The sequence below is a fragment of the Hipposideros armiger genome, unplaced genomic scaffold, assembly GCF_001890085.2.
Source record: "Hipposideros armiger isolate ML-2016 unplaced genomic scaffold, ASM189008v1 scaffold_33, whole genome shotgun sequence".
Lineage (NCBI taxonomy): Eukaryota > Metazoa > Chordata > Mammalia > Chiroptera > Hipposideridae > Hipposideros > Hipposideros armiger.
In genome coordinates, this window is record NW_017731383.1 from 5,032,614 (window position 1) to 5,056,989 (window position 24,376).

Consider the following 24,376-nt stretch of genomic DNA (forward strand, 5'->3'; position numbering starts at 1 on the left):
TTTACAGGTGATACAGCCACGATTGTGCTGGCTCTGACACCCAGACCCAAGCTCTTGAATATATTTAAATCATTTAAATGACGAATACTAGGGTAGCAAAACATGCAGAAACATGACCAAGAAGGTGAAAATGTTTTATTGTCATTTATCAAGTCTGTTAATAAGGCACTCCCCAATGTTGGATTATTATTTTCTCTGTGAACTGTGACAAATGCTAGTTCCACAGGAGAATCTGACAAACAATATAAAAGCCAATTTCCCTCACCTGCAGGTACCGCGGTTTCTCATCAGGGCCTGAAGCAGAATCACACAGCCCCCCCCCCCCCCCCCCCCCCGCCACGTGCTCCTAATTAACGTTTCTGGGATTAACTGTGTGCAGCTGGGGTGGGTGGTCGCCTCTGTGCCCATGGCGTTTCAGAAGGCAGAAGACTAGTAGCCAAAGCTAGAAATATACTTCCGGCTAAAGGCACAACACAGAAATCTCTCTCCATTCGGAGATACTGATGGTCCCTAGATACGAAGTTTGAATGGAAGGTACCAACGACTATCATAAAAACGGCATTATCCTTTACATTACAAATAAAAGAGAGAATTCATTTTCATTCTGAGTTTATTTAACATTTCATCCAGGTGAACTGAAATAGTACATTGATTCCAACGCTGGCAAGATGGAGCTAATACTGAAAACAAAACTGCCAGTTAGTAAATACGCGGTCACAATTCATTACATCAGTCAGTAGAACTATGAATAACGATGTACTTTTACAAGCTTATTGCACTTCATGTGAACTTTTCTCTAGAAAAGGTATTTCTAAGAGATCAGCAAAGATTGGTTCATTTGTTCCTTTTTATCAGCCATGATTAAATCATACAGTGAAAATTTCTACATAAAAGCATCAAGAGTTGGAAGCTTCCACAAATAATGTTTCAAAAGACACATCTCCATGTTCACTGCCCCTTTTATACGATGCTTTGGTCATAGCTTCCTGGTGTCTAAAAATTTGTTAGTTCGTCAGTCTTCCAACCCAGTCATTAATTTTTCGGCGAAGGTGAAGATTCTGAAATGGGGCTACCAAGGAACCGGGGTGAGAATTCTGAGATTCTTGGGGGTGGGGTGAGCCCCAAGTGCTCTGGTTTCCTTGTTAAAAGCACCTTTCAAACACCCCTTGGAGATCTGTCTCGAATTTCAGGCTCTTATCACTTTTTAAAGAGAAGTGTCTATGGCAACAAAACACATCCGAGGCCAGAATGCGTCATGGGGAAGTTATTTTGCTTCAGATGGTTTAAGACAGAAAAATCTAAGCGGGAAAGTTTTGGTGGCATAAAGGAAGGCTCGGAGTGGCCCAAAGCTTCAGCCCCATCAGTGCTTCCAGAGAAAAGAGAAACACACACGCCACACCATTGTGTCTTTATGAGGAAATTCAGTCTGGTCACATTGTCAGGAAAACATCTGCCACAACTTGTTTCTACAATTTTTTTTCACATACAAGTCTCTAAATTACAAGGGAACTGAGTGGTCTACACCCAACCGCCTTGCACAGGCCTTCGAACATCTACAGACTTGAAACATAATCTGTTACATTAAATGTATTAAATGTGAAACTACTACAGATGATGTAAACAGTGGTCCATGGTTTCCTAATTGTCAAACAGGGTGGAATGGAATATACAGCATTCAAGTAAAATTCATTTAGTCACTGATTCACAGACACGTTCTTTCCGTATCTTTCCGAAAGCCAAAGAGATCTATAAGGATGTCGAGAAAAGACGTGTAGGTAGTTGAAACTATGCCCTCCCTTCTAAAAAAAAAAATCCAAATGAACCAGATTCAACCCAATCGTGCAGCACCGGTATTGAATATACTTCTAAAACTTGACACTTGTGCATTTCAATTATTTGATGATTTGATGTCAAGAATGGAATGTGAAGTCAGTAAGTATAACATCTTCCTAAGAATGCGAATCAGAATAAATTTAAAAGTCAACCAAAGAAATCCACCAGCAACACGAGGGCAGAGTTGCTGAGAGCAGGGATGTCTCGTCACGCTCGTCTGTTACTGTGACTTCCGGGAGGTATATGAAGGAGTTTTTATCCACTACAGATCCCCCAAATTCATCATCTACTTTGGGTCGCCCACTGCCCAAACTGGAAGCAAAGTACCTTTAATATTTATGAGTCATTTTTTTATAGTTTAGCCTTAGAGCTTTTGTTTTCCCAAATCACTACTGAGAGCTCCTTGATTTGAAATAACAGTGGGATAAAAATTCAATATTTTAACCGGATTTCCTTTTCACTGACTGATCATCAATATTTATCGAGCATGTTCTGAACATCTACTCTAGGCCTAGCAGTGCTTTTTAAAACTCTAGGTGAGGGCTGGGATATTGTCTTTGAAAAAACAATCACTATAAAAGCACAGGAAGGCTATTTCTGTCAATTATACCATGATTCCAATGTGAGGGAGCCAGCAGGTGTCGGGCACCTGCTCTGGACGTAGCAGCCTGACTAGAAGGCTAATGTGGATCGTTAAGAGGTTTCCGTGACTGGGAGAACCCACGCAGAACAGGAGTTTCCTCACCAAGGCTACACGGGGTTTGAGGCTGGCGGGTAGAGGTCTCTTTCCCTACTTTACAATCCCTTGTTGAAGTACACGCGTCGTAATTCAGGGTGGGTCTCTCGGATCTTGGCTTGCAACTCAGCCTCCAAGCTTGTCACAGGCATGGAACTGGGAGAAGGGAGAAGGGACAGTTATTCCACGGGCAGAGGTGGGAACTAGCAGGTCCTGCTCTCTCCGAGGGGGGCTTGGCGATAAGCATCGAGCGGATGGAAGGCTCCCTCTCCATAAGGTTGAAATCTCTATTTCAGGATGGCGGGGGTCCGAGACAGAAGTGGAAGGTGGAGCTGTTTATCAGGTGGCGGGACCTGGTAAAGGTGTTCTCGAAAGGAACACCTTATCCAAAACCTACTTTGAGGGCCAAGGGCGTTAGAGACCAGACTTTTGGGGCCTGTCAGCCCAAGAAGGGCATCACCAAGGCAGAAGCCTAGTAATACTCAACAAAAAAGCAAAATAACAGAACGCTGCTTCTGGGGCCTCAATGTGAGACCAGGAAGTGGCTGATGGTCTAGATTCACACGGAGCTGATTCAAGCAGTCCAGTTCTTACATCAAAAGCAGGATTTGCAGGCAGGTTGGGGTGAAAATGCACAATAAGGCTTTTAAGGCAGAAAGCTGAGTAGGAAGAGGGGGAGCAGACATACCAGCCACCGAAGCTAAGTGCCTCTAATTGCTGTCCCTGGGGACAAAACTTAAATTTTAGTATGTCTGTATTATGGATGCATTCGTCAGTGGATTGGATGGCGGCGAACCATATATTTACATTTTTATAAAAGCAAATGTGCCGCAGAGTTAGCCTGACTTACAAAAGAAGAAAGCATTTTCAAATGTAACGGTAGCGGGTAGAAAAAAGCTGGGTAAAGAGAGTTTTGAAATAAAACAGATGTGCGTGTGATTTCTGCCTCTCGCTCTTTCTTTTGGAGACCTCGGCTTTCTTAAGGTTTCGGAGTCCCAACTTTTCTACGCATGAAATGGGGTAACAGCCCCTGTCTTCAACTGGTTTTTAGGACTAAAGCTCATGATCATCCCAAGGAATGGCAAATACATACCTTTTCTGAGGAAAAAGGGCGCAACACAGAGGCGTAGCAAATACCAAACTTAAAAAAAGAGAGAGAAAAGACAAATCAGAGCATTCTGAAATGGTCAACTTTTCCAGTTCTTTTTCTATTATACTTTTCTACCAACCCCCTTTTTTTCTTTCGAGCATTATATTGCCTCACAAAAATATGTCCTGTTTGTATCATTTTTATTATACCAGGGATGGCCAAGATAATTTGTTTTAAAAAATCAAAGAGATAACAGGAATTTACAAAGGATCCTGCAAATAGTCCCCAAAGCAGGTTTCTCTAAAGACACTTTACTTCTAGCTAATTATTGGGACTGTAAGCTCCAGATGTGCTGGGATGGTCTCATTTCCAAACCTGTCCCATTTGATCCCCTCCCCTCCCCTTTCACGTGCTGCACATTTCTCTATAAAAAGAAAATAAATGGTATCAAAGGAATGCTACTCACCAGAAGCCAACCAATCCAACCTGGATAGGCGCGCTCATCCACGGGAACCTCTGTGTTGAGAAATAAATTATTATGAATACTTTTCATACAAGCTCTTGGAGATCATTTCTTCTGCTGATTAGCTGGAAGGAGGCTGTCCTCTCCGCATTACAAGATCCAGATGGAATGTGATTAGTGAAATCTGGGGGAACACGGCAAGAAGCATGTTCTTCCCGACATCCTGTAGCCCCCTTCGATCTGTCAGTACATGCACGTGCGCAGATCAGTGGCTTCTCATGCCCCCCTTGCACGTATAATCTCGATGATGCCTGGCTGGGTACGGGAGGCGGAGAAATTGCTGTCGTTTAGGTACAGTTTACCTCTTGGCTGGGAGTCACTACAGCCTGGAGCCAAGGTTGGGAGACAGACAAAGCTGCTCTCAGATGTCTGCCCCTCCTGGTGGTTCCCCGCCGTGGGGAATGGCAGGCAGAGCCCAGCCTCTCCAAGCTCTGGTTTCAGTATGTGCCAAATGATCCCAACAGCTTCCTAAAAGCGTGCGGGTGAGGCTACGCCAGCGAAAGGCACCTAGGAAGCGCCTGGAAGGAGAAGAAACCCAGCACCCACCCCTCCCCCGTCCTGCATCTTTAGTTCTTGGTTTTTGTTGCTGTCAGTATGGTTAAAACTGGCTGGCATAAAGCGCTTTTGCCTGTTACTTTCTTTTTTAATGGAACGAATGAGTTCGTTGGGCTTTTGCAGAACAAGTGCTGTTAGATTTTTAGTTTCCAGAAAGGAGTGGTAGCAGAAGATACAATATAGAGAGCAGTGAGATGCATGGTTATAGACGTAAGGCCACAGAAGTAGCTGCAGCCAAGTCGTGAACTGGTTGTAATGAGATCAGCCAACTTAGTTAAGAGTCAACACGAGCTGTTAAAGAGCATGATCCCAAAGAGGCTTGCGTGCGAGGCGTACCCTGGTCCCCGAGAAGACTCCTCTGGTGAAAGGGTACATCCCGCAGGGTAACGTGAGGGGAGAGGCGTGGGCTAGAGAGGAAGGGAGAAACTTGGTCAAGAGGAGACAGACCCTGAGCCGACGCAGAGGGCCCACCCCTCAGAGGACAGCAAGGAAAGGGATCTGGGATCTCGGGCCGCTGGCTGGCTGACGATGAGGGGTTTTCACGGGATGGCAAATCCTCACCCTACGCTTCCCAGACATGTGACACCTGCGCTGGCACACAGATTAGGTGACGGGAAGACAAGCTAAGTACTGAATGAGATCTTGTGAAGGATGAACTTGGCCCCGTGCGAGCAGCTACGTCATTTACTGTGCACTCTGTCTGCAGGACACTGGGCTAACCTGTAATCTCAGGGAACAGCTGCCTGTCATCTCAGAGAAGGACTCGTGCAAATTCAAGGCGATGGCTTGCTTGGAAAGGTTCTTGGTAACGGCAAGGATCCCGGAGAATTCTGACTTAGACCATGAACGCCAACCTGGATGTCACCCCTTCTCCCACCTCCTCCTGCAGCCCCCCATCCTGCCTAATTCACTCCTACTTCTTAAACAGAACTTCAGAGGGCTCTCAATGGCACAGCTTCCGGAGCGGGGACGGGGTCTGTGGATTTCCCCTGGGGACGCCCAAGGGACTAAGGGGTGGTTCAATCACTACAGAGCCAGTATGACACTATCGCACATTTCATAGCAAGGTGTAAGACTGCTAGAGGAAGAGGCTCAGGGAACATAATTCTTCCACATGCCCAGTGCTTCCAAGACAGAACATGAGTGGGGGTGCTGAAGTGAGGGTCCCCTTACCCTCACGGGGTCAGTGCCTCAATGGGTAATAGCCAGCATAAGTTGGCCCTCACCATCACTGTTGCTTCACAGCATGCTTTCTTGGCTTATTTCCCTAAGAATGTAGTTATATTAAAAGTGTATGAAGTGTTCACTTGGTGTTGGCCTTGGCCTTCCATCTGGGGCCCACAGGGAGTTTACAGGTCAGTGAACATTCCTGCTGGACCTTTAGAATTCTCCTAATCGCTGACATCGTTCAGGGAGTGTTTGGTCTGGGACCTGTGTCCTCCTTCAAAGCTGTGGAGTGTTCCCCGCAATGTTACAGCTCTATTTCTAAGACCCAGAATAATTCACCCCAACACACCTGCTCCTCTAGTGCAGAGCCTGACCCATTCCTGGCAGATTTAATGGGGTCGCTTTCCACACAGCATGAGCCAAACGAGTCACCCTGTCCCACCGTCTCCTACTTGTAAGAATTGGAAAATAGGGTGAAGAAGAACACTACGGCATAAAATCACGAAGCTACACAAAGACCGTATGAGTCACACTGAGATTTCCTGGTTAGTTTCAGACCCTGATGGGGGCAGCTGATAGATTAATCAATTATTAGATACGATCTCCAAAGAAAACGAAACCAGGGCTCTCAACACAGTGCTCTATGAAGCCCCAGCTCCAAGTTATCTTTTTCATGTCTGACGATAGTAGGGACAGTGACGCATAAACACATCATTCCAAAGGCATTCCATCTCGTGTCACTGCTCCCTAGCTCGGCATCCACTCGACCACTAAGGTTAAGTGTATAATTGAGTTATAACCTCTCGAGAGACGTGGGCAGCAGTCTTCATTTACAAGAGCTTTTTCAAGTGTCTGCGATGAGACATAAAATGTTCCTGGCAATGTCTTTCTATTGACAGAAGAGCCCACGTGCCCCTGGCCTTCAGTTTCTTTACTGTTTATGCAGGAAATATTCAGGCTCCAAGTCTGAAAAGGAGCGGAAAGCATGGAAACAATGACAAATGGAACTGGGGCTTACCTTTAGAAAGGCTTTCTTTTCCAACGTGTTCATGATAAATGGAGGGATGGCTGGAAGTAAAGACAGATCCACTTACATCTTTATTTCATGTCTATTTTTAGCTTCATTTTTCCCCCCCAACAATTTGACAAAAGGCTTATATCACTTTTAGGCTATTTTCTCACTGGCAGAGTGAAACTATATGCAGTAATTCTTTGAAATATTTTATATTGAAGAAAATCCACTGTTCCATTCTCTAGATTTTTGAAAAATACTGTAATGTTCTTTGCCAGCCAGAAAATTCTATATTCTTGAAGAGAACTTTACATTTAACTTTAAATATGCAATTGTATTGACATCAGGAAACTTTGCCTCCTGTAGAATAAGGTGAATCCAACCTGCCCCGGGGCCCATCCCGTGTACGGAATCAAGGTTCGTGCCTTGAGTCAGGAGGACATCCCTTGCTTGCTGGGCAATCCTGGAAAAGTCACTTCACTTCACTGAGCCTCAGGTTTCTGTTTTTCTCATCTGTGAAACGGGGAGAGTTGCACCAACGGGCTGCGATGATTAGATGCAACAATGCCGGTAAAACCTCGGGTAGCATTAGTTCATTTACTCACAATTTTTATCAGACTACACTGTCACGTCAACTACTTCAGTGTGTCAGTTACCTTCATAGATTCCCTGGGATAGGAAAATGGTGTTTAAAATCATGTTTAAAATATTTAGAATATTAGAAAAAATCTGGAAACAGACTTGTCGGGCTGGCTGAACTCCAGAGGGGGGCTTGTATTTCAAAAGGGGAAAAAACAAACCCAGGGTAGATAGCGGCAAATCTGGAAACCTGGGCTCAGCACATGTGTGTGTGTGTGGGGGGTCCCCAGCCTCCTGCTGGCTCGTGACAGGGTGCTGGCCCCAGACTCAGGGGGCTCGGCCTACATATCACGGCCGTTTCCAGCATACCCCGCCCCTGGCGCCGTCTCATAAGGGCACCGAGGGGCTCCTTTGTTACATCGGTTAACGGAGGTTAATTCAGACCATCCCAATTAGCTGGGATGCGAACACACAGGCACCCCCTGTTTCACTGCTTTTCGCAGATAGTGCGTTCTTTACAAACTGAAGGTAAGACCCTCCACCAGCAAAGGGATTACGACTCGCTACAGGCTCAGGTGATGATTTGCGTTTTTTTAGCAATAATGTATTTTTAATTAAGGTGTATGCAATTTTTTTTTTTTTTAGACATAATGCTATTGCACGCTAATAGACTCTAGGGTAAACATAACTGTAATGTGTACCGGGAACCCCCCAAATTCATGTGTCTCGCTTTATTGCCACATTCGCTTTACTGCGGCAGTCTGGAACCGAACCCGCAGTTCTCCGAGGTCTGCCCGTGATGCTCCCCAACGCTTTCCTCGTGTACTTTTCTCCCGCTCCGGTTGCCCGCTCTACTCATCTGCTGATGCGCAGTCACAGCGACAAGCAGAATTTAAAGTCAGCACAAGACACTGGTGGGGAAGCTAACAGCAGTTGGTGACGCAGGCTTCCTCTGGGAGCTGAGCTAACAGCCAGGTGCTGTTTGCATTGTTTCGATGCTGAAATGTAGCAGTCACTTCTATTTCGTTTCTGCAAAGAGCACTATATAGCTATCACAGGCCCTCTAGTTTCTAAGTAAGACCCGGTCTGAGGGTAGCTCTAAGAAGCCTTAGGAGTGGACCAGAGATTCTCAAAGGGAAAAATACGTGGCTTTTCTGATTTTGGTCATGTTGACTCCAAGCCCTGTGGACAAGACAGAGTAGTGGCTCGGCACTCATCCTCACAGCTGCTGTAAGAGCCCAGCTTGGTCTGAGTTCCCAGGGTCTCGGGCTGATTCAAATAAATCTTCAGTTGCAATTATTCCTACTCAAGAACTCTTAGAAATCTCCTTTCATGATTTCCCTAGATCAAATTCTTTCACTCCGATTCTCCTTACCTCTGCTGTCCCTGCCTGAGTCCCGCCCACCATCATCTCTTGCCTGGGGTACTGGGACAGCTTCCTGACCAGTCTCCAACCATCATTCCTGTCCCCTCTTCAGTCGTGCATGAATGAATGATGCCAGCCCCTGCTCACACCCTCCACGATTTCGACCCTCAGGCTATAAGCCTGGGCTCCAAATGCCTGCGTTCTGTCCTCTGGGGCCTCGCTCACTCCATTCCACTGGTCCCACCTGCCTCTCCACACCAGCTGCACTTGCCTCTCAGGTGCTTCCAGCATACCAGGCAAGCTCCTGCGGCTCCCTGGTGCCCGCTTGGCTGTCTCCCTTCCCTCTGCCCAGTCCTCTTCCTGCGCTGTCCAGTCTATGTCCACCCCAAGACCTCCGACACCCCCTTTCCCTTAGTCCTTAGCAGCATCTCACATTTTATATATATTTAGTTATTTAGTTTATTCTCTGCCTCCCTCCTCATATAGGAAATTCCACCAGGGGAAGTGGTTTTTTTTTTTGGTTCACTGATACATAAACGCTTGTTTGATCTGTTATTTGTCAAATAAATGAATGGATAACGGAGTGCTACTAACCCATGCCGGGGGCTGCCATGAGGATCCTGGAGACGACCACCTGCGTGATGGCTTGTCTTGCGGCCTGTGCCGACTCGCCCAAGCGGTTCCCATTCTCGTCTGTGACCGGAATGCCAACTTTGAGTTCCCTAGAGAGCAAAACACGTGCAAAGAAGTTCACAGATGCCTTCACGAAACGGCTGGAAAGAGATGATCTGTCGGTCTAGTCCCCACTTAAGCCAGGCACCCACTCAAGTGTCATTTTTGGCACTACTTTTAAATATCACAAACACGTTTAATCCTTGGGTGATAAGCACAAAAGCAAAATAACACAGCAAACTTTGAAAAAAAAAAAGGAGGGGTGTAGCGTTTTTAATAAAAATATGACTCAAAGGGTGACTGTACTAACTTAAGAGATAAGGGTAATTTTTGTGCCTATGTGCAAATTTGAGCAGCCTTCCCAATGAGAGTCAGGTATGACACACGGCATCACTGATAAGCTGACACTGACATGGGAGTCGCCAGCACGTGGCCGTACCGGAGACTTGGTGACCACGGTTACTAATGTACCATTATAACTCCTAGCGTTCCCCTGCGTTTCGTTATCCATTCCAAAATGCATTCTCTCGTTCTTTCTTCTCCCTTAATTTTTGCTAGTTTTCTAAAAAATACTTCCAAAGACATAGATTAACATTATTTTAAACTGAAAAAGAAAATTCTGGGGGAACAGTACCTGTTTCAGAGACTGCACCGGGTGTGCACAGACCTTTGCCTAGCACAGCTGAATCTAAGTTTGAGATCTGTTCTCTTAAACTTTTCGTTAGAAGTAGAAAGAGTGTTCCGACCCCCATGTTCTCATCAGCAATTAGCAACTCAGTGGCTAAGCTGGTGTCGTCCGTGGACACGTCCTCACCGCACCCTAGATTACTCTAATTAGTCTAAGCAGACCCCAGATTTCATCCAGTTTCATCTGTAAATGTCAGAGCTGATTCTTCCAAGAGGCTAATTGCTGCTGTCAAGCCCAAGTCCTGTCTGAACGCGCACCTGATCTTACCTTTGCCTCATTAACGGGATGTTAATGCAGTTAGCAGCAGCTACGGCAGCAAAGGGGACAAAGCGGCCAATGAGTGGTGAGACGTGCTGCAGAAGAGAGAGTGCAAAAGCATCATCTACTTTTCCCATACTCCTGAGCGCGAACACTTATTTCTTCTTGGAAACTGCCAAGTCCCATTTGTATAGAAACTCAGGCTGAGGGTACTTTCAAAACCTGTTTCCCGGTGGTGTTTTATACCTCCAGTCTGGGCATACTGGGACAGTGAGGCTCTGACAGCTGAGTGTGGTCAATGGACAGGGTTCAGATGCTGGCTTCCCCCCTCTTCGGAGGTGTGGCCTGAGGCCCCACCCACACGCAGCCTCTGCTGGGCTGTTTTGGTGGGTGAGCTTTTAGCGTTTAATTTAGGCCTTAAAACACAGTATGACTTGCTCATATGTGGGATATAAAACCGAAAGCACAAGGAACAAACAAGACAAACACAAATTCACAGACACAGACAACAGTATGGTGGTTACCAGAAGGAAAGGGGGGAATGGTAGAAATGGATAAAGTGGAGGGATTTGGGGGCTTGGGGGGGTGGTGTCACATGTTTGATGACAGAAGATTTGACTCTGGGTGGTGAACACAGTGCCATATCCAGATGATGTATTATAGAATTGTACACTTGAAACATAATTTTATTAATCCATGTCACTCCACTACATTTAATAAAATTAAAAATAGAAAAAACCCACCGTGCCAGGCACAGACCAGGGGCAGATGTTATGGGTGATAGCCCTGCCCAAGCGTATCGGAAGATATAATTAACATACACAGTCAACAACCACAGTAAGGAAGTCTTAGGACCTGAGCTATTCTGAGAAATAGCAGAGCGGCTCAGAGCTAGGCAGGTGAGAACAAATTAAGAAGCTCTGCTACGGAAATAAAAACCGGTACCTTCGTTAGCGCATTGAGTCCCAGAGCTGTCACCACAGCACCAGTTGTTGCTGACACATAAGCTGTTCCCAGTTCACTGAGAAGAACAAGAACAGTGCATGTAAGAACGTTGTATGTCGGGATGCTCCGTTCCTTTTTTTTTTTTTTAAAGAAATGAGGGGGAAATGAGAAAGGCTGTGATTAGGAAGGGGGAGTCCACAGGACATTCTCGACAAGTAGCGAAATCTAGACAGAAGGCAAGTAGACCCGTGAACAGTGGGATTCTTCACATCTCACCTAACCAGCACCCCAAACAAGCCAACACATAGAATAGGTCCGAGTGGGGGTGGAGTGGGGGGGCTGAGTGGGCAGGAAGCGCCAAGTGTGGGAAAATGCACATGGGCCTCAAGGTGTGGGGCACATTGGCTTAAATTAAAAAAAAACAAAAAACACTTTTCAAAATATTAACATACATACTGAAAGTAAAAATGCAATGCTGCCATTTGTAAAATGATGTCTTACTGTATAAAAGTTCTGAAAGTCTCATCTTCGAAATACAACTAGCAGTTCTCTCTTATTAAAAAATAAATTTTAGAGCTGGCCGAGTGGCGCGATGGTTAAGAACTCGCTTGGGATGCCAGAGGGCCCCGGTTCGGATCCCACATATGAGGGCCAGTGACACTGCCCTCTACAGCTAAGATGCTGAACAACAGCTCAACCTGGAGCTGGGCTGCCGTGGGTCGCCGGCGACGGCGTGGGCTGCAGCCCCTGTGGCAGTGGGTTGCCATGGGCTACCGTGTGTAGCCAGCAGCCAGCGTGAGCGGCCAGCAGCCGCAGTGAGCGGCCAGCAGCCGCAGTGAGCGGCCGTCCAGAAGCCGGCGACTGATCTGCCTCGCCTGGGAAGAGCGCAATGATGGTGCCAACTTGGGCCAGTGAAGCAACGTCCTCCACAACTAGACTGAAGAACAAAACGACAGCAACTTGTCTGTTCCCCTTTCCCCAATTCCCCAGCACTGTTCCCATCCCCCCAATTCCCCAATAAAAATCTTTAAAAAAAAAAAAAATTTTAATTCCAGGACTGAATGAAAGGAAGGTGCTACATAGTGCTAGCTGCAGACTTCATACCTTTGTCCCATATGATGACAGAAGAATATGGACTGTCAACGGCAATTTAAAGCAATAAAACAAAAAAAGAAAACACTGAAGCGTTATCCAAGTTTTGCTCAAAGTTTTGGTTAGCAAATTGCTTGGGCCTATCTAAAAACTTTTTTTTCAAAAAAACTTAAAACCCATTCAGTTGCTTTTTGGCTCCAAAGATGACCTATTTTAAAGACAAATCAGTTATAAAAGTCCCCTCGATCCCTGCAGAGTTCACACTGTTGACGCCACTACTTTCGACATTGGTATCTGTTCGCACGCACAGGGCAGATGGGGGTACAGCTTGTCACTACGACAGGCCAGCCCGGAGCTGCTGCTGTGTGTTCCGCAGGGAGCTGAGCCCGAGGGGGTGGAAGTCCTAGCTTCCTACCGGCGCGAGTGGTGTCTGAAAAGGCAGGCTGGACAAAACAGTTGTCTTGATAGAAACGAAAGGCCCACTCCTGGGAAATATGCTCCCTAATAGTCTCAGCGATATAAACAATTTGCACAAAAACGTTTTTTTTTTCACTAGGAGAGCATCACCACTGAGTTGAATGAACCCTGGAGAAGTGCCGCGGGCAGCTACGTCCTTGTCTTACTTGACGGTGAGGGGAGCGTCGCCACTTCTGTTGGTGTAATTGACCACGGCGTTGAAAGACTGGTTAACCCACTGCCAGAAAAGCACCGCCGGCGTGGTCCTGAAACAGAGCGGCCGTCACACACCCGCCATCGCCTGTGGCCCAGCTGCTGTGCGGGGCAGACAGTGTGCGGGGCGGGGAGGAGAAGGGCTGGAGATGGGGACGCTGGGTCAGAGGCTTAGGACCCGGGTGGCTGGGCAGGGTTTTGTCTCCCCGTTTCTCAGTGTCTTCCCTCGTTAGATGTGGGTGACACCAAGCTCAGAGGGTGACGGTCAGAATGGAGAGCGTTACTTAAGTGTTATCTTAAATTGGTGAGTAGACACTCAATGAATGTCGGGTCCCATCTCTTAGGGGAAAATGAAGCCATTTGTCGGCTGAGTAGTTCTGGTTCCTCCTAACTGCACGTGTCACCTCAACGTCTCTGCCACCTCCACCTCCACCCACCTGGACTTACACCTGTATTATAAGAACGGATTACAAAGAGGATCTGCTTACTCTTATTTCTGTTCTTTCTCCATCTCATTTTCTTTTGAGCCTAAGATTGAGGGGAAAGTTCAACCTCCTTTTGAACAACAAAGAGAATACTCTTCCGCGGAGGGAAAAGGTACCATAGCCCCGTGGACTGGCATCTATACAGAATGGAAACTCAACATGGAGTCACCTTTATTTCAGTAACGTTATTTACACACAAAAGTCTACGCTAAGCTTCGGTAATACAAAACCAACTGTTGTTACAGCTCCATAACTTACCTGTAAAATGTCATCATACAACCTGTGATGGTCATGTTCATGGGAACCTGAGCGGACATTCTTCCTATCAGAATCATCTTTTCACCAGTGTCGGGATGAAAGGCTGAGTCGTAGATGTACTTCGCTCTCCATAATTCATTCTCTGTAAGACCAGGAGGAACAACTCCTTGTCTAGGAAAACAACGACAAACAACACAACGATTGCTCATTTCCAATATCTCAGCAGCGCTCTAGAGACAGGTAGCTCGAAGGCTTTCAAGTTCACACTTACCTACAACAGCTGTGCCCAGATGGCGTGACAAGTCTGGCTCTTACATAGAGTCAGTGAAAGTTCAATAATGCAAAAGACAGGGAACACTTAAAATGAACCCTTCAAAGCCACAGATCTCAAATTACCTATAATGAGGAACAACGAAAACCTACCTTGTTTAATAGGGAAGAAGTCAACTTTGAAACGGGCTTTGCTTTCAATGACATATTTAAAAATGTATTTTGAACTTTGCAAACTCTAAAATATTTTTAACCAATTAAGCAATAGCTGTGGCAATCAAGAATATCAATTCATTTTTATATTGATAGTTTAAAAACCCAGGTTAGGAAGGCTCATTCTTTTTTCTCCTTATCAAAGAAACACATATTCATTTCCAGAAATGTAGAAAATACAGAAATTCACTGCAGCAATTTGAATCAGACAAGCCTTCACATTATTCCCAGCGGACTAATTATTTTCTGAGGAACAGATGTACAATTTTGCGTTCCTTTGGGCACCTATCAGGATGTGGCTTTTCTGCTTTGATGTGATACATTGATGTCCTAAAATCACATCACCTTTTTATTCTTAGAACCAATCCTCCTCATTCATGTTTTACCGTACGGTTGGATTTGATGTACTAGCATTTTATTTTGGATCTCGGGCATTGTTAATTTGTGAAATGGACCATTGCTTTCTTCCCAGTGTACTTTTGTCAGAGTATCAGGTTGCAGATGAATTAGGATGCATCGCCTTTTCTCCGCCACTCCCGTAACATTAAAAAAAAATTAACTATGCTTTATTAATGTATAATTTAAATACAATGAAAGTCGCTCATTATAACTGTACAATTTGATGAGTTTTGAAAAACGGATGCAGTGGTGTCACCATCTCCAGAGTCACGTTATATAGAATATTGTCATCTCCCCAGTGGCTCCCTCGGGCCCCTCCGCAGTCATTCCACTTCCGGGCACCCCATGCTCTGCTTTCTAGCACAAGCGTCCCCTCTGAGCATTTCACGCACCTGCAGCCCTACGGTGAGCAGACTGTCGCGTCTGGCTTCCTTCGCATCACTTAACGCTCTGAGAAGCGTCTCTGCTGTTTTATCGGTAGAGGGTTAATTACGGTTTAGCGTTCCATTCGGGAATGAACCAGGGTTCCTTATCAGCTCTCTTTTTAGCTGTCCTAATAGGCATGAAGTGCTGTCTCCCGTGGCTTTCATTTGCATTTCCTTAGCAACTAATGATGCTGAGCACCTCTCCATTCCCCTAGAAACTTGCTATTCCCCTAGTTTCTTTGGTGAACTGTCGTCAATCTACTTAAGTCTTTTGACCATTTGAAAAAGTTGGGTTGGAATTGAAAGAGTGTCCATCTTCTGGACACAAGTCCTCTAGGAGAAACACAGAGTTTTGAAAGCCTTTTCTTCCAGTCTGTGAATTGCAGTTGTGTTTTCTGAACTGTGGTGGAGGGACTTTATTATTCATTTTTAGGTCCTACCTAATATTTGTACACAATAGCTTTCCAGCTATTGTGAATAATGGTGCTATGATCACGGGTATACAAATATTAGTTGAAGACCATGTTTTCAATTCTGTTGGGTACATACACAGAAGCAGAATTGCTGAATCACATGGTAGTTCTATTTTTAATTGTCCGAGGAACCTCCACATCGTATGGGTTTCTTATTTTTGAACTCAATTTTGCTACATCTCCCGATCACTCAGGGATTTATGAGAAACTCACTTTTGATGCCATTCCATATTTTCCTGTTGCCTTTGTAAACAGACAATCCGGGATAAATTTCCGGGCCACAGCGCTGTCTCATGAAACCTGGGTGCCCACTGCTTCACTGTCTTCCGGCATTCATTGCACAGATGAACAGTGAGAACTCTCTGACTTTTTCTTCTTTTTTAATAACCTTTCTCCTTGCTCTTGGATGCTGATGGAATTTTTTTAAGTTTCTTTGTAGAAAAAAGCAAAAAAAAAATGCCAAGTGCGAGTCTCCTTAATTTGTAGGTATGTTTTACCTCAGGGAAATTCCTTTCTTTTATTTACTTATTATAACTTCTTTTGCATTTTTCTGGTTTTGCCTTTAGAAGCATCCATTTGCTCTCCATTCTCTATTCCCCTTAAATAGTATAATTTTTTTCCCATTTTCATCTGTTATCAGGAGATGACAAACTGCAGCCCATGGCCTGTTTCTGAATGGCCTGTGAGCTCAGAATGGTTTTTACATTTTTAAAGGGTCGTAAAAATAATAATAATAATAATGATGATAATAATAATAATAAAAGCAACCAAAAAAAACTCTATGCAATAGAGACTGCATGGGCTGCAAAGCCTCATCTAGTCACCATCTGGCCCTTTGCAGGAAACGGTTGCCCGCCTCTGACCCCATCCTTGGAGAGCGTCTCAGGCTTGCGCTCCGCATCCGTTTCTCCCCTTTTACCACGTGGTTGCTGCCGCTGGTTTCACGCCTACCACTGAGTCCAGTCAGGGTTTCACTTACTCTTATAGGTTTTGTCTTTGCAGCCTTCCCCGTGTCATCTTTTCAGCTCCTCTAGCTGTCTTTTCTTCTCAGCCTCTCCTCGTTTTGTGGCTTTTGTCCCCCTTTCCCAGAACCCTGACTTTCGTGCATTTCTGCTGCCACCTCTGCCTCGTCCTCCCGTTCTCTCTCAGGCTCCGTCACGCTGTTTTCCGGGTACTCCCTCTCCACTTGCTGGAATGGGGTCAGAGGTGGCCAGGCCCGGTGTTCGACAACAAAGATTATAGACTGCCCTTGGTTTCCTTCCTAACTACCTACGTGACAGCAAATAACTCTTTTACATGTGTTACGTGTTTACGTTTTTTTAAAGGATTATTAAAAAAAAAACACCCAAAACCCCAAATCCCCAAAATGAAGAATATGCTGCAGAAACCCTTTGTGACCCACGAAGCCTAAATAGTTTTCACATGGTCTTTTATGGAGAAAGCTGCGACCACTGCCGGGAGTATGTCTGCTCTCTCCCCTCATGCCTGGCACTCGCGTCTGATGGAGAGCACCCCCCACCTGCAAACCCTGCCCAGCCTCCTCCCTGCCTGAGCTCCTACCACTGGCGTTTATTCACTGGGGCTTTATCTCACAAGCAACCAGCCTACCCTAATGCTTGGCAACTTGCCTTCCGGATGATGCTGTCTCCATCTGGAGAGAGACCGGTGCCGGGGAGGCTGTGGATGCAGGCGGTGAGTGTGCTGGACAGAAGGAGGCAGGGCGCTGTGCAAAGGGGAACTCATAGGCTGGTACCTCTGAGCTGGAGGAAGGGTGGTCTTATTTTCAGGTTATTATGAACCCTGGACACCTGTGTTAAGGGTCAGCAATGGTGGATAAAACACGTCTTTCTATTTCTAATTTTTTTTGGTAAAAAGGATTCCATTGCAAAAAACAGTTGTAAAATCACTAAGTGAAGGTTTAAAGACAGCAGGCTAACAGGATGTCCGATGGCTAAGCCCAAAAGCATCGGCACTCACGTTACCTGTAGTCGTGCACGATTTTCCTTGCATTCTCTAGTTGTTCGTTGGTTAACAGGATATTCCTGGGATCAGTCACAGTGAAGAAATGATTGGCTCGCCCGACGAAAGTGCTTTGATCCCATCGAGGCTCTCGGATGTTGATGTTTGGAGGGAGTTCTCCAGACATTGTCTTGGACTAGGGAGAATCAAAGAGACAAGCCCAGCGAAGACTTACAATGTGGCCACCCATTTAGAAACTTTATTGTCTCACTAATAATCTCCACGTAAAGATGTATGCATATTCCTATTCCCCAAAATAATTTTGCTATAAGTGGCAGAAAGAGAGTCTAAATCCAAAGCTAACTTGGTCCATAAATCTCAAATGATCTTAACCAAATTTCAGTAATTTCCCACATAGTTCTCTTTTTAAGTCCATGGTATTTCATCATTCCTTACCCTAGGAAACTTAGGAATACCCTAGAGAACATACAAAAAGCTAAAAACAGCATGAACAGTCATAGGGTCCCACGTTTGAAGCTCTTGTTCTGGGTGAAACGATCAAGATCAAACAACCACTGCGTTCCGGTGGAGCTCACTGCGTTACTCCCACCAGAAGTGACTAACTCACACAGGAAGTGAAGTCCTGGAGTGGAGAGCGGGGGAGGGAGGGGTGCAGCGCCCTTGGGGTCTGGCTCCCCCGGAAAGAGCACAGCCATCCCGCGCTTGGTCCCAGAACTTGCCCCGACCTGCCGACCACGCCCCCAGCAAAGGTTGAAATTGGTCAAAGATCAGGTCCTTTTTCGACAGGTGTTCTTAAGAACCTCTCGGTTCTGACAGGAGTTCATGACAATTACTGGTGACAGTTGTTAAGTAACAAGTCAGCTGAGTACATGTGAAGGTCTAATTGGCTTTATTAAACCATTCATGTCGCATCCCATCTTAACAAGGACAGAGCAGCTCCTAGGAGCTGTACAAAGCGAAGACATGTGTAGGCAGAAGGGGGCAGGGATAAGGAAGGAACGGAGGGACTCATTTTCCCTGGGGGATGGAAAGGAGGCTGTGTGGCAGATGACCTCCTAGGTGCCGACCAGAAAACTCCAGCCTGACCAGTTAGGGTTACATTCCCGGGGAAGGCCAAAGCGGCAATTAGGTCAGGTATCAAGTGTTGGTCCGGTGTTGTGGGCTTAGCCCAAGTGGCTCCACTTTGGACCTGTTGCTTCTTTGCAACAGTTTTACAACAGGTGCCTCTCAACTAGGAATCTCCGCAGGGGAAGTCGTTCTGTGGCCCAGTTCCATGATGATGTCCCCAGTTCCCCATCCTGGGGACAGCATGGATGGTCATGAAGCCAAGTGGGTCAAAGGAAGTTTCAGAGAACAAGATATCTATGTTCTGAGGCAGATGTGGCAAGGTTAGGGGACAATGCCATACCTCAAAGGGATAGACTGAACAGGACACCAAAGAATGTGTTCAGGGATGTACAAGCGAGCTCATTAGCTTTTTAACTCCAGAAGCAAGTGAAACGGACCAGCGAGGGAGTCAGAGACATGAGTGGGGAGCATGTTCTCTCAGCCGTGTTTACCAGAGGCTCTGATAGCTACGGAGGACCCCTGAGAGGGCTGCAGAAATTCAGAGAGGCTGCGAAAGAGAGCCAGGAACACACAGCCACAGATGGACCAGGTGAAGAGCTTCCCCAGAGGAGGTTACGGCTCGGTTACCAGCAAGATTAATAACTACAGGTGGTCAACAGCAAAACGTTATGGTTTACACAGCATATGGGAAGATTTCTGACTTTCAACAAGTTCAGTTTTCATGATCTGAAAAAATGATGGAATGGGGGGGGGGGGGTTTGCAGAGGAGTGAAAGAGGCTGTGAGATTCCAGATCAGAGACATTAGAAGGAAATAGCTGTGAAAGGAGGTCTCTTTGATATTTAAATAAGGCAGACCTCTGCGTAGATCCTGAGGGCTTTTGGTTTTTGTTTAAACAAATTGAAGGTTTGTGGCAACCCCATGTGGAGCAAGTCTCAGGGCACCATTTTTCCAACAGCATTTGCTCACTTTGTGTCTCAGTTTGGTAATTCTCGCAATATTTCAAACTTTCTCATTTTTGTGGTATTTGTTATGGTGAGCTCTGATCCGTGATCTTTGGTATTATCATGGTTTTGGGGCACCGCGAACCACTTTATGGCGAACTTAGTAGATGAACATTGTGTGTGCTGACAGCGCCACAGACTGGCCGGCCCCCATCCCTTCCTCTCCTCGGGCCTCCCTATCCCCTGAGACACAATACTGAGATTAGGTCAACTGATAATTTACAATGTCCTCTAAGTGTTCAAGTGAAAAGCTGGGAATGATTAACCCTAACCGACTGGTTAAGAGTAGTCAGCGGCGCGGGGGCTTTTCCCGGTCACTATTGAAATTAGATCACAATTTTCACGAGCCACTCTGGGAGGGCCTTAGTGCCTTTCTTTTAGGTTAGATGTCACACGGTCAGTGTGCAGCCGTTCCAGGGCGAGGGCCACCCCCTGACTTCTCCGCCGGGACCACCTCCCACCACACAGAAGCCTTGCTGGCTGGTTGGCAGTCTGCTCTAACCAGGCAATGGTGGTCCGTTTAGTTTCCGAATAAGTTTACTGAACCAACTGGTTAGCTGAACTGCAATTCCTGCTCCAAGCTGCACCTCCCTAACGGTTCTGTAATTTGGAGCCTTGGATGGAGGTGACGAGGGAAGGCGTGTGCAGTGGAGACAACAGATCTGAGTTCGAATCCCAGCTCCACCAGAACTCTGTGCCCTCATATACATTATCCCACTGTTCCAAGTTCCTGTAGCTTTATCAGCAAAGTTACGAGACTGCCTGATAATAGCCAATAACGTCCAATAACCACTCTTCTGGGAGCTCGCCTCATATGAGCCCATCCAGCCCTCCTAACAGTCCCTTTACAAGGGCGGTTAGCTAACTGGCTCGAGGAAGCGGAGCCAGAATGTGAACCTAAGTTGTCAGGCTCCAGAGGTCAACTCCCTGGAGAGATGGCTGTGACCAGAAAAGCATCTCTCTGGAAATCCTGATTCAACAGAGCCGAGGGGGGGGGCGGAGGAATCTGATTTTTAAGAATATACCGGGATATGCCATGATTAGTTAAGTTTGGGAAACGCTATGTTTGGAAGAATATAAAAATTATAAATAAATAATAACCAAATGCCCAACCAGTTAAGGGGAGAATCTTACCCTCTTACGGGGGCAATGTACATATTTAGGTGAGTCCATGGCGATTCACGCTGGCCACCGAGCCTGCACTTTCTGGCTGGTTCCCGTTGAGGAAAGCGCCCCGCCCTTGGCCCCGTGCCTCGTGCCCCGAGCCCCGACTGCCTGCTCTGATAACCCATGGTATCAGAGCTGGGCTTCAACTACAGCGATCTGGACTCGAGTCCTAATTCCCTTCCAGGAGTGTCACGGGTGAGTCACTCATATCTCTGAGTGTCTATTTTCTTATCTGTAAGACGGACATCAGAGTTAGCTCCCAGAGTTGGTGGGATAAGCTGAAGAGGACTCAAGGCTTTATGAACCTTGAGTCATTGTGAGGCGCCAAACACAGGCAGGACCTTTGCTAACACACCGGGTCTCCATGTGTGGAAGCTCCCATCTTCACTGGCTGAAGTCCTGCCCATGAGGCAGTGGCTACTGGTGGGGGTGGGGGTGGGGGTGAGGGGAGAATATAATGAGGCTTTGCTGCAGGGCATCCCCAAAAAAGACAATCAGAAATGTCTAAGAAAAAAACCTTTTCTCTAAGAAAAACTTTATTTCAAACCTTTGGCTACACACCAAGAAGCTAGGAAAAAAAGAATTGCCCCCAATTTCACAGAAAACAAGTGAGCATGGAATATGCCTCCTCAGGAACCTTGTAACAAAGACCTTTAATCCTGGCTAAAGATTAACAATGATAATTAAGGAATTAAACTGGAAACCTGTGGGTTTAAACCACTGTGGTTTCGGAGCTAAGGGGTCCGGTTGCCCTGGTGCATTTAGTTAGGGCCAGGCAGGTGTGACACACGCTGTTAAAGTCACCGTGTGGGGGACATGACTGAATGCCCCTCAGGTGCCAGACACTGGGTTTGCCATGCATTATTAGATTGTTCAATCCTCATTTCAGCATTTCCAGGAAATTTCCCATTTTGTACAGTTACGCAGAGAAATCAAGGCCACGTCCCAGATGACACAGGCCGGAAGCGGCGGTTCTGTCTGACTTTATGCCACACTCCTGACCCTTAGGGGCCAGAGGTGATGTGTCTGTAGGGCAGTCACGCTAACTCAAGAAGCCTGAACAGCGAATTCACTTATTTGTCTGGCTCTGAGCTACATGCAGCATTCCTTCCTTATGGGAGCAGCCACACAGGAGATCAAATTATAGTCCAGAAAGCTGAACCCTGTGTAAAGTATTAGGATCTTTCAAAGGGCATTTGCACTCAGCATGGCTTTCTGGTGCATACGCGCCTCTGTTCCAGGGCTAGGTCTGTATGGGAACCGGAGTCCTGTCCTGAATCAGGAAGATGCGGAGAATTACTGCCTTCACCCGTCTCCCACCCCCCTACCCCCAAACTTGCAGATCCCACACCCAGGTGACAATCCGATTCTTAACTCATGTCCGGTCCTCAGGACCAACTTTGGGTTTGGGCTTCTTAATCAATGTCTTAGGATGGATGAAGTTCTTCCATTAAAAAAAAAACACAAAAAACTTCTATTGGTTTCTACTTGACATGATGGCATCGGCCTGTAAAAATGATGAAATACTAACAATCTGTCATTTTACCCACTTTAAAGAATCAACTCACAGACTATATGTACTCTCTATGAAAATATTTTACAAATTAATAGTAGTTAACTAAAACCTTAGTAACTGACTTTTGTATCATTAAGTGTAGATTTGTTATATATTCTAACTTAATTTTTTATTTTCTAGATTAACTTTCAGTCTTTTTTTTTTTTTTTTTACTTACTGCTACTGATTTCTTACCTTTAACCCCAAGTAAAAGGTTCCACCCATGATTATACTCCAACTAAGCGCATCAGTCAGTGTTTGCACAATAGGATGTAGATGGCATATTTTATTCTAAGGCATCACGGAGCAAAGGTGGGTGGCGGATCTGCGCTGAAGGTCACTGGTGCACTGGCTGTCCTCTCCACTTCCTTCGCAGGAAGTGAGGACGGGGAAGGGATGGACGTCCCAGCTGGCATCTTTCCATACTCATCCACATGGGATTCCAGAAGATTTTTACAGAATATTAAGAGCATTCTAAATAGTTTACTGATGCGGAATTATAGCCAGCCCGTGCTCTACGGGTTCCTCTCTGTCAACTGCAACCACTTTCCTGAAGGCCTAAAAGCCATGGGGCCTAAAAGCCCGCACACTCCATCTAACCTTTGAATACATACTTAGAGCAATTCTGTAGAGCTGGGTAGGAACTGACTGATCGTCTCTCCAAAACCATCACTTTTGCAAGCGGGACACCTGCAGTCCTAAGGGGAGAAAGGACCTGCTGGGCATCCCAGAACTTCTTGTGGGACCTCCACTCACCCTCCCAAGGAGTTCCCGCTCATCTTGTATGTCTCATATGTCAAGTCTGAGTCCAGCACCATAAACGCTGCAAAGCCCCCTTATCGGCCTTGTACCTATTACAGTGCCTGGCACACAAAAGGAAGAAGCTCGGTAAACTGGGGGTGGGCAAAGGAAGAGAGAAACTAGAGGCACCCAAGTCAAAATCTGGAAGGCGAGACAGAGGAGAGATGAGGACTTTGAGAAAAGCACAGACAAAACGCCAGGGGGCTCAGAAGGCAGCTAGCTGCCCATGGAGTGGTTAAGTGCCCCGGCTCGGAAGTCACTCAGAGCTAGGCTTTCTCATTCACTCAACAAATACTCAGTGAGAGTCGGCCTGGGGCAGGCAGTGCTGGGTGCCGAGGATAAATGGGTCAGCAAGACAAACATAGGCCTGATCGCCTATGATCAGAGGAGAATAAAGCAAGCTAGTCAACATAGTATATTTCCATTGCTATTACACGCTATTAAAGGAAACACACAGAGGAAATCCAACAAAGGATGTGTGCATCATGGGGGCAATTTTAGACAGCACAGCCAAGGGCAAGCATCTGGGAGGGAACCTTTACCTGAGACTCAGGTGGCCTTGCTCTACCCATGGCCAGCTGTCTGACCTTGGGCAGATCACACTGCCTCTCTGAGCCCCAACTTCCTCATCTGGATTAGGGAGGCGATGCCAAGTACCTCCTAGACTGGAAGAATGTCAAGTAAAGGGTGCTAGATCACCTGCACACACTTAGCAGGTAATGTGGTCACCGTCATTCTGGTAAGGTTGGCAGGAGAGCACAGAAGTGCACGGGCCGCGACCATCACCCATCTCTCCGCTACCGCACAGCGCGCTCCAGGGCAGGGGCCAGGTGGCCTCCTCTGCCCCCAGCCCTGCGCTGCGCCGGGAGAGGCCAAGCGCCAGCAGGCGCGTGCGAGGCGTGAGGAGCGTGGGGTCGGTGCCCCCTGCCCGCCTCGGCGATCGCTCGCGCCCGTGCGCGCGGTGGCCTGACCCCGTGGCAGCCATCTTGGGTGCCCTCCTGGCGGCGAGTGTCGTCACGCTGCCGCCGGGGACAGCGTGGCAGGGCGCGTGCGGGCGTGGAGGGGAGAGCCCCCTCCCGCTGGGGGAGCTCAGC

General features: G+C 46.6%; 1 protein-coding gene across 4 annotated transcripts; it reads right to left on the reverse strand.

Moving 5' to 3' along the window:
• Window positions 1-592: 592 nt before the first annotated feature.
• On the reverse strand, window positions 593-24,000 carry SFXN1 (sideroflexin 1). Of its 4 annotated transcripts, XR_002123407.1 has the most exons (13): window positions 23,982-24,000; window positions 17,691-17,863; window positions 13,929-14,099; window positions 13,140-13,238; window positions 11,425-11,500; window positions 10,489-10,574; window positions 9,456-9,583; window positions 6,923-6,972; window positions 6,254-6,352; window positions 5,074-5,144; window positions 4,126-4,175; window positions 3,663-3,710; window positions 2,678-2,725 (listed from the first exon to the last, which is right to left on the reverse strand). XR_002123407.1 is itself a non-coding variant. In XM_019637547.1 (10 exons), exons 1-10 carry the CDS (start codon window positions 17,852-17,854, stop codon window positions 2,629-2,631), a joined length of 969 nt encoding a protein of 322 aa, XP_019493092.1. In that variant the 5' UTR covers window positions 17,855-17,863; the 3' UTR covers window positions 593-2,628. The 4 variants fall into 4 exon arrangements, 2 of the variants coding, with proteins under 2 accessions (XP_019493092.1, XP_019493094.1); XR_002123408.1 differs by lacking the exons at window positions 6,254-6,352; window positions 23,982-24,000; XM_019637547.1 differs by lacking the exons at window positions 5,074-5,144; window positions 6,254-6,352; window positions 23,982-24,000 and having other exon boundaries at window positions 593-2,725.
• Between the last annotated feature and the right edge of the window lie 376 nt (window positions 24,001-24,376).

Coding starts and splice junctions, on each gene's coding strand:
- SFXN1 (XM_019637547.1), bottom strand. CDS start 17,854: ATGTCTGGAGAACTCCCTCCAAACATCAACATCCGAGAGCCTCGATGG. Junction 13,239..13,928: donor TGTATGATGACATTTTACAG/GTAAGTTATGGA, acceptor GCTCTGTTTCAG/GACCACGCCGGCGGTGCTTT. Junction 2,726..3,662: donor GCCCTTTTTCCTCAGAAAAG/GTATGTATTTGC, acceptor CCCTTCTCCCAG/TTCCATGCCTGTGACAAGCT.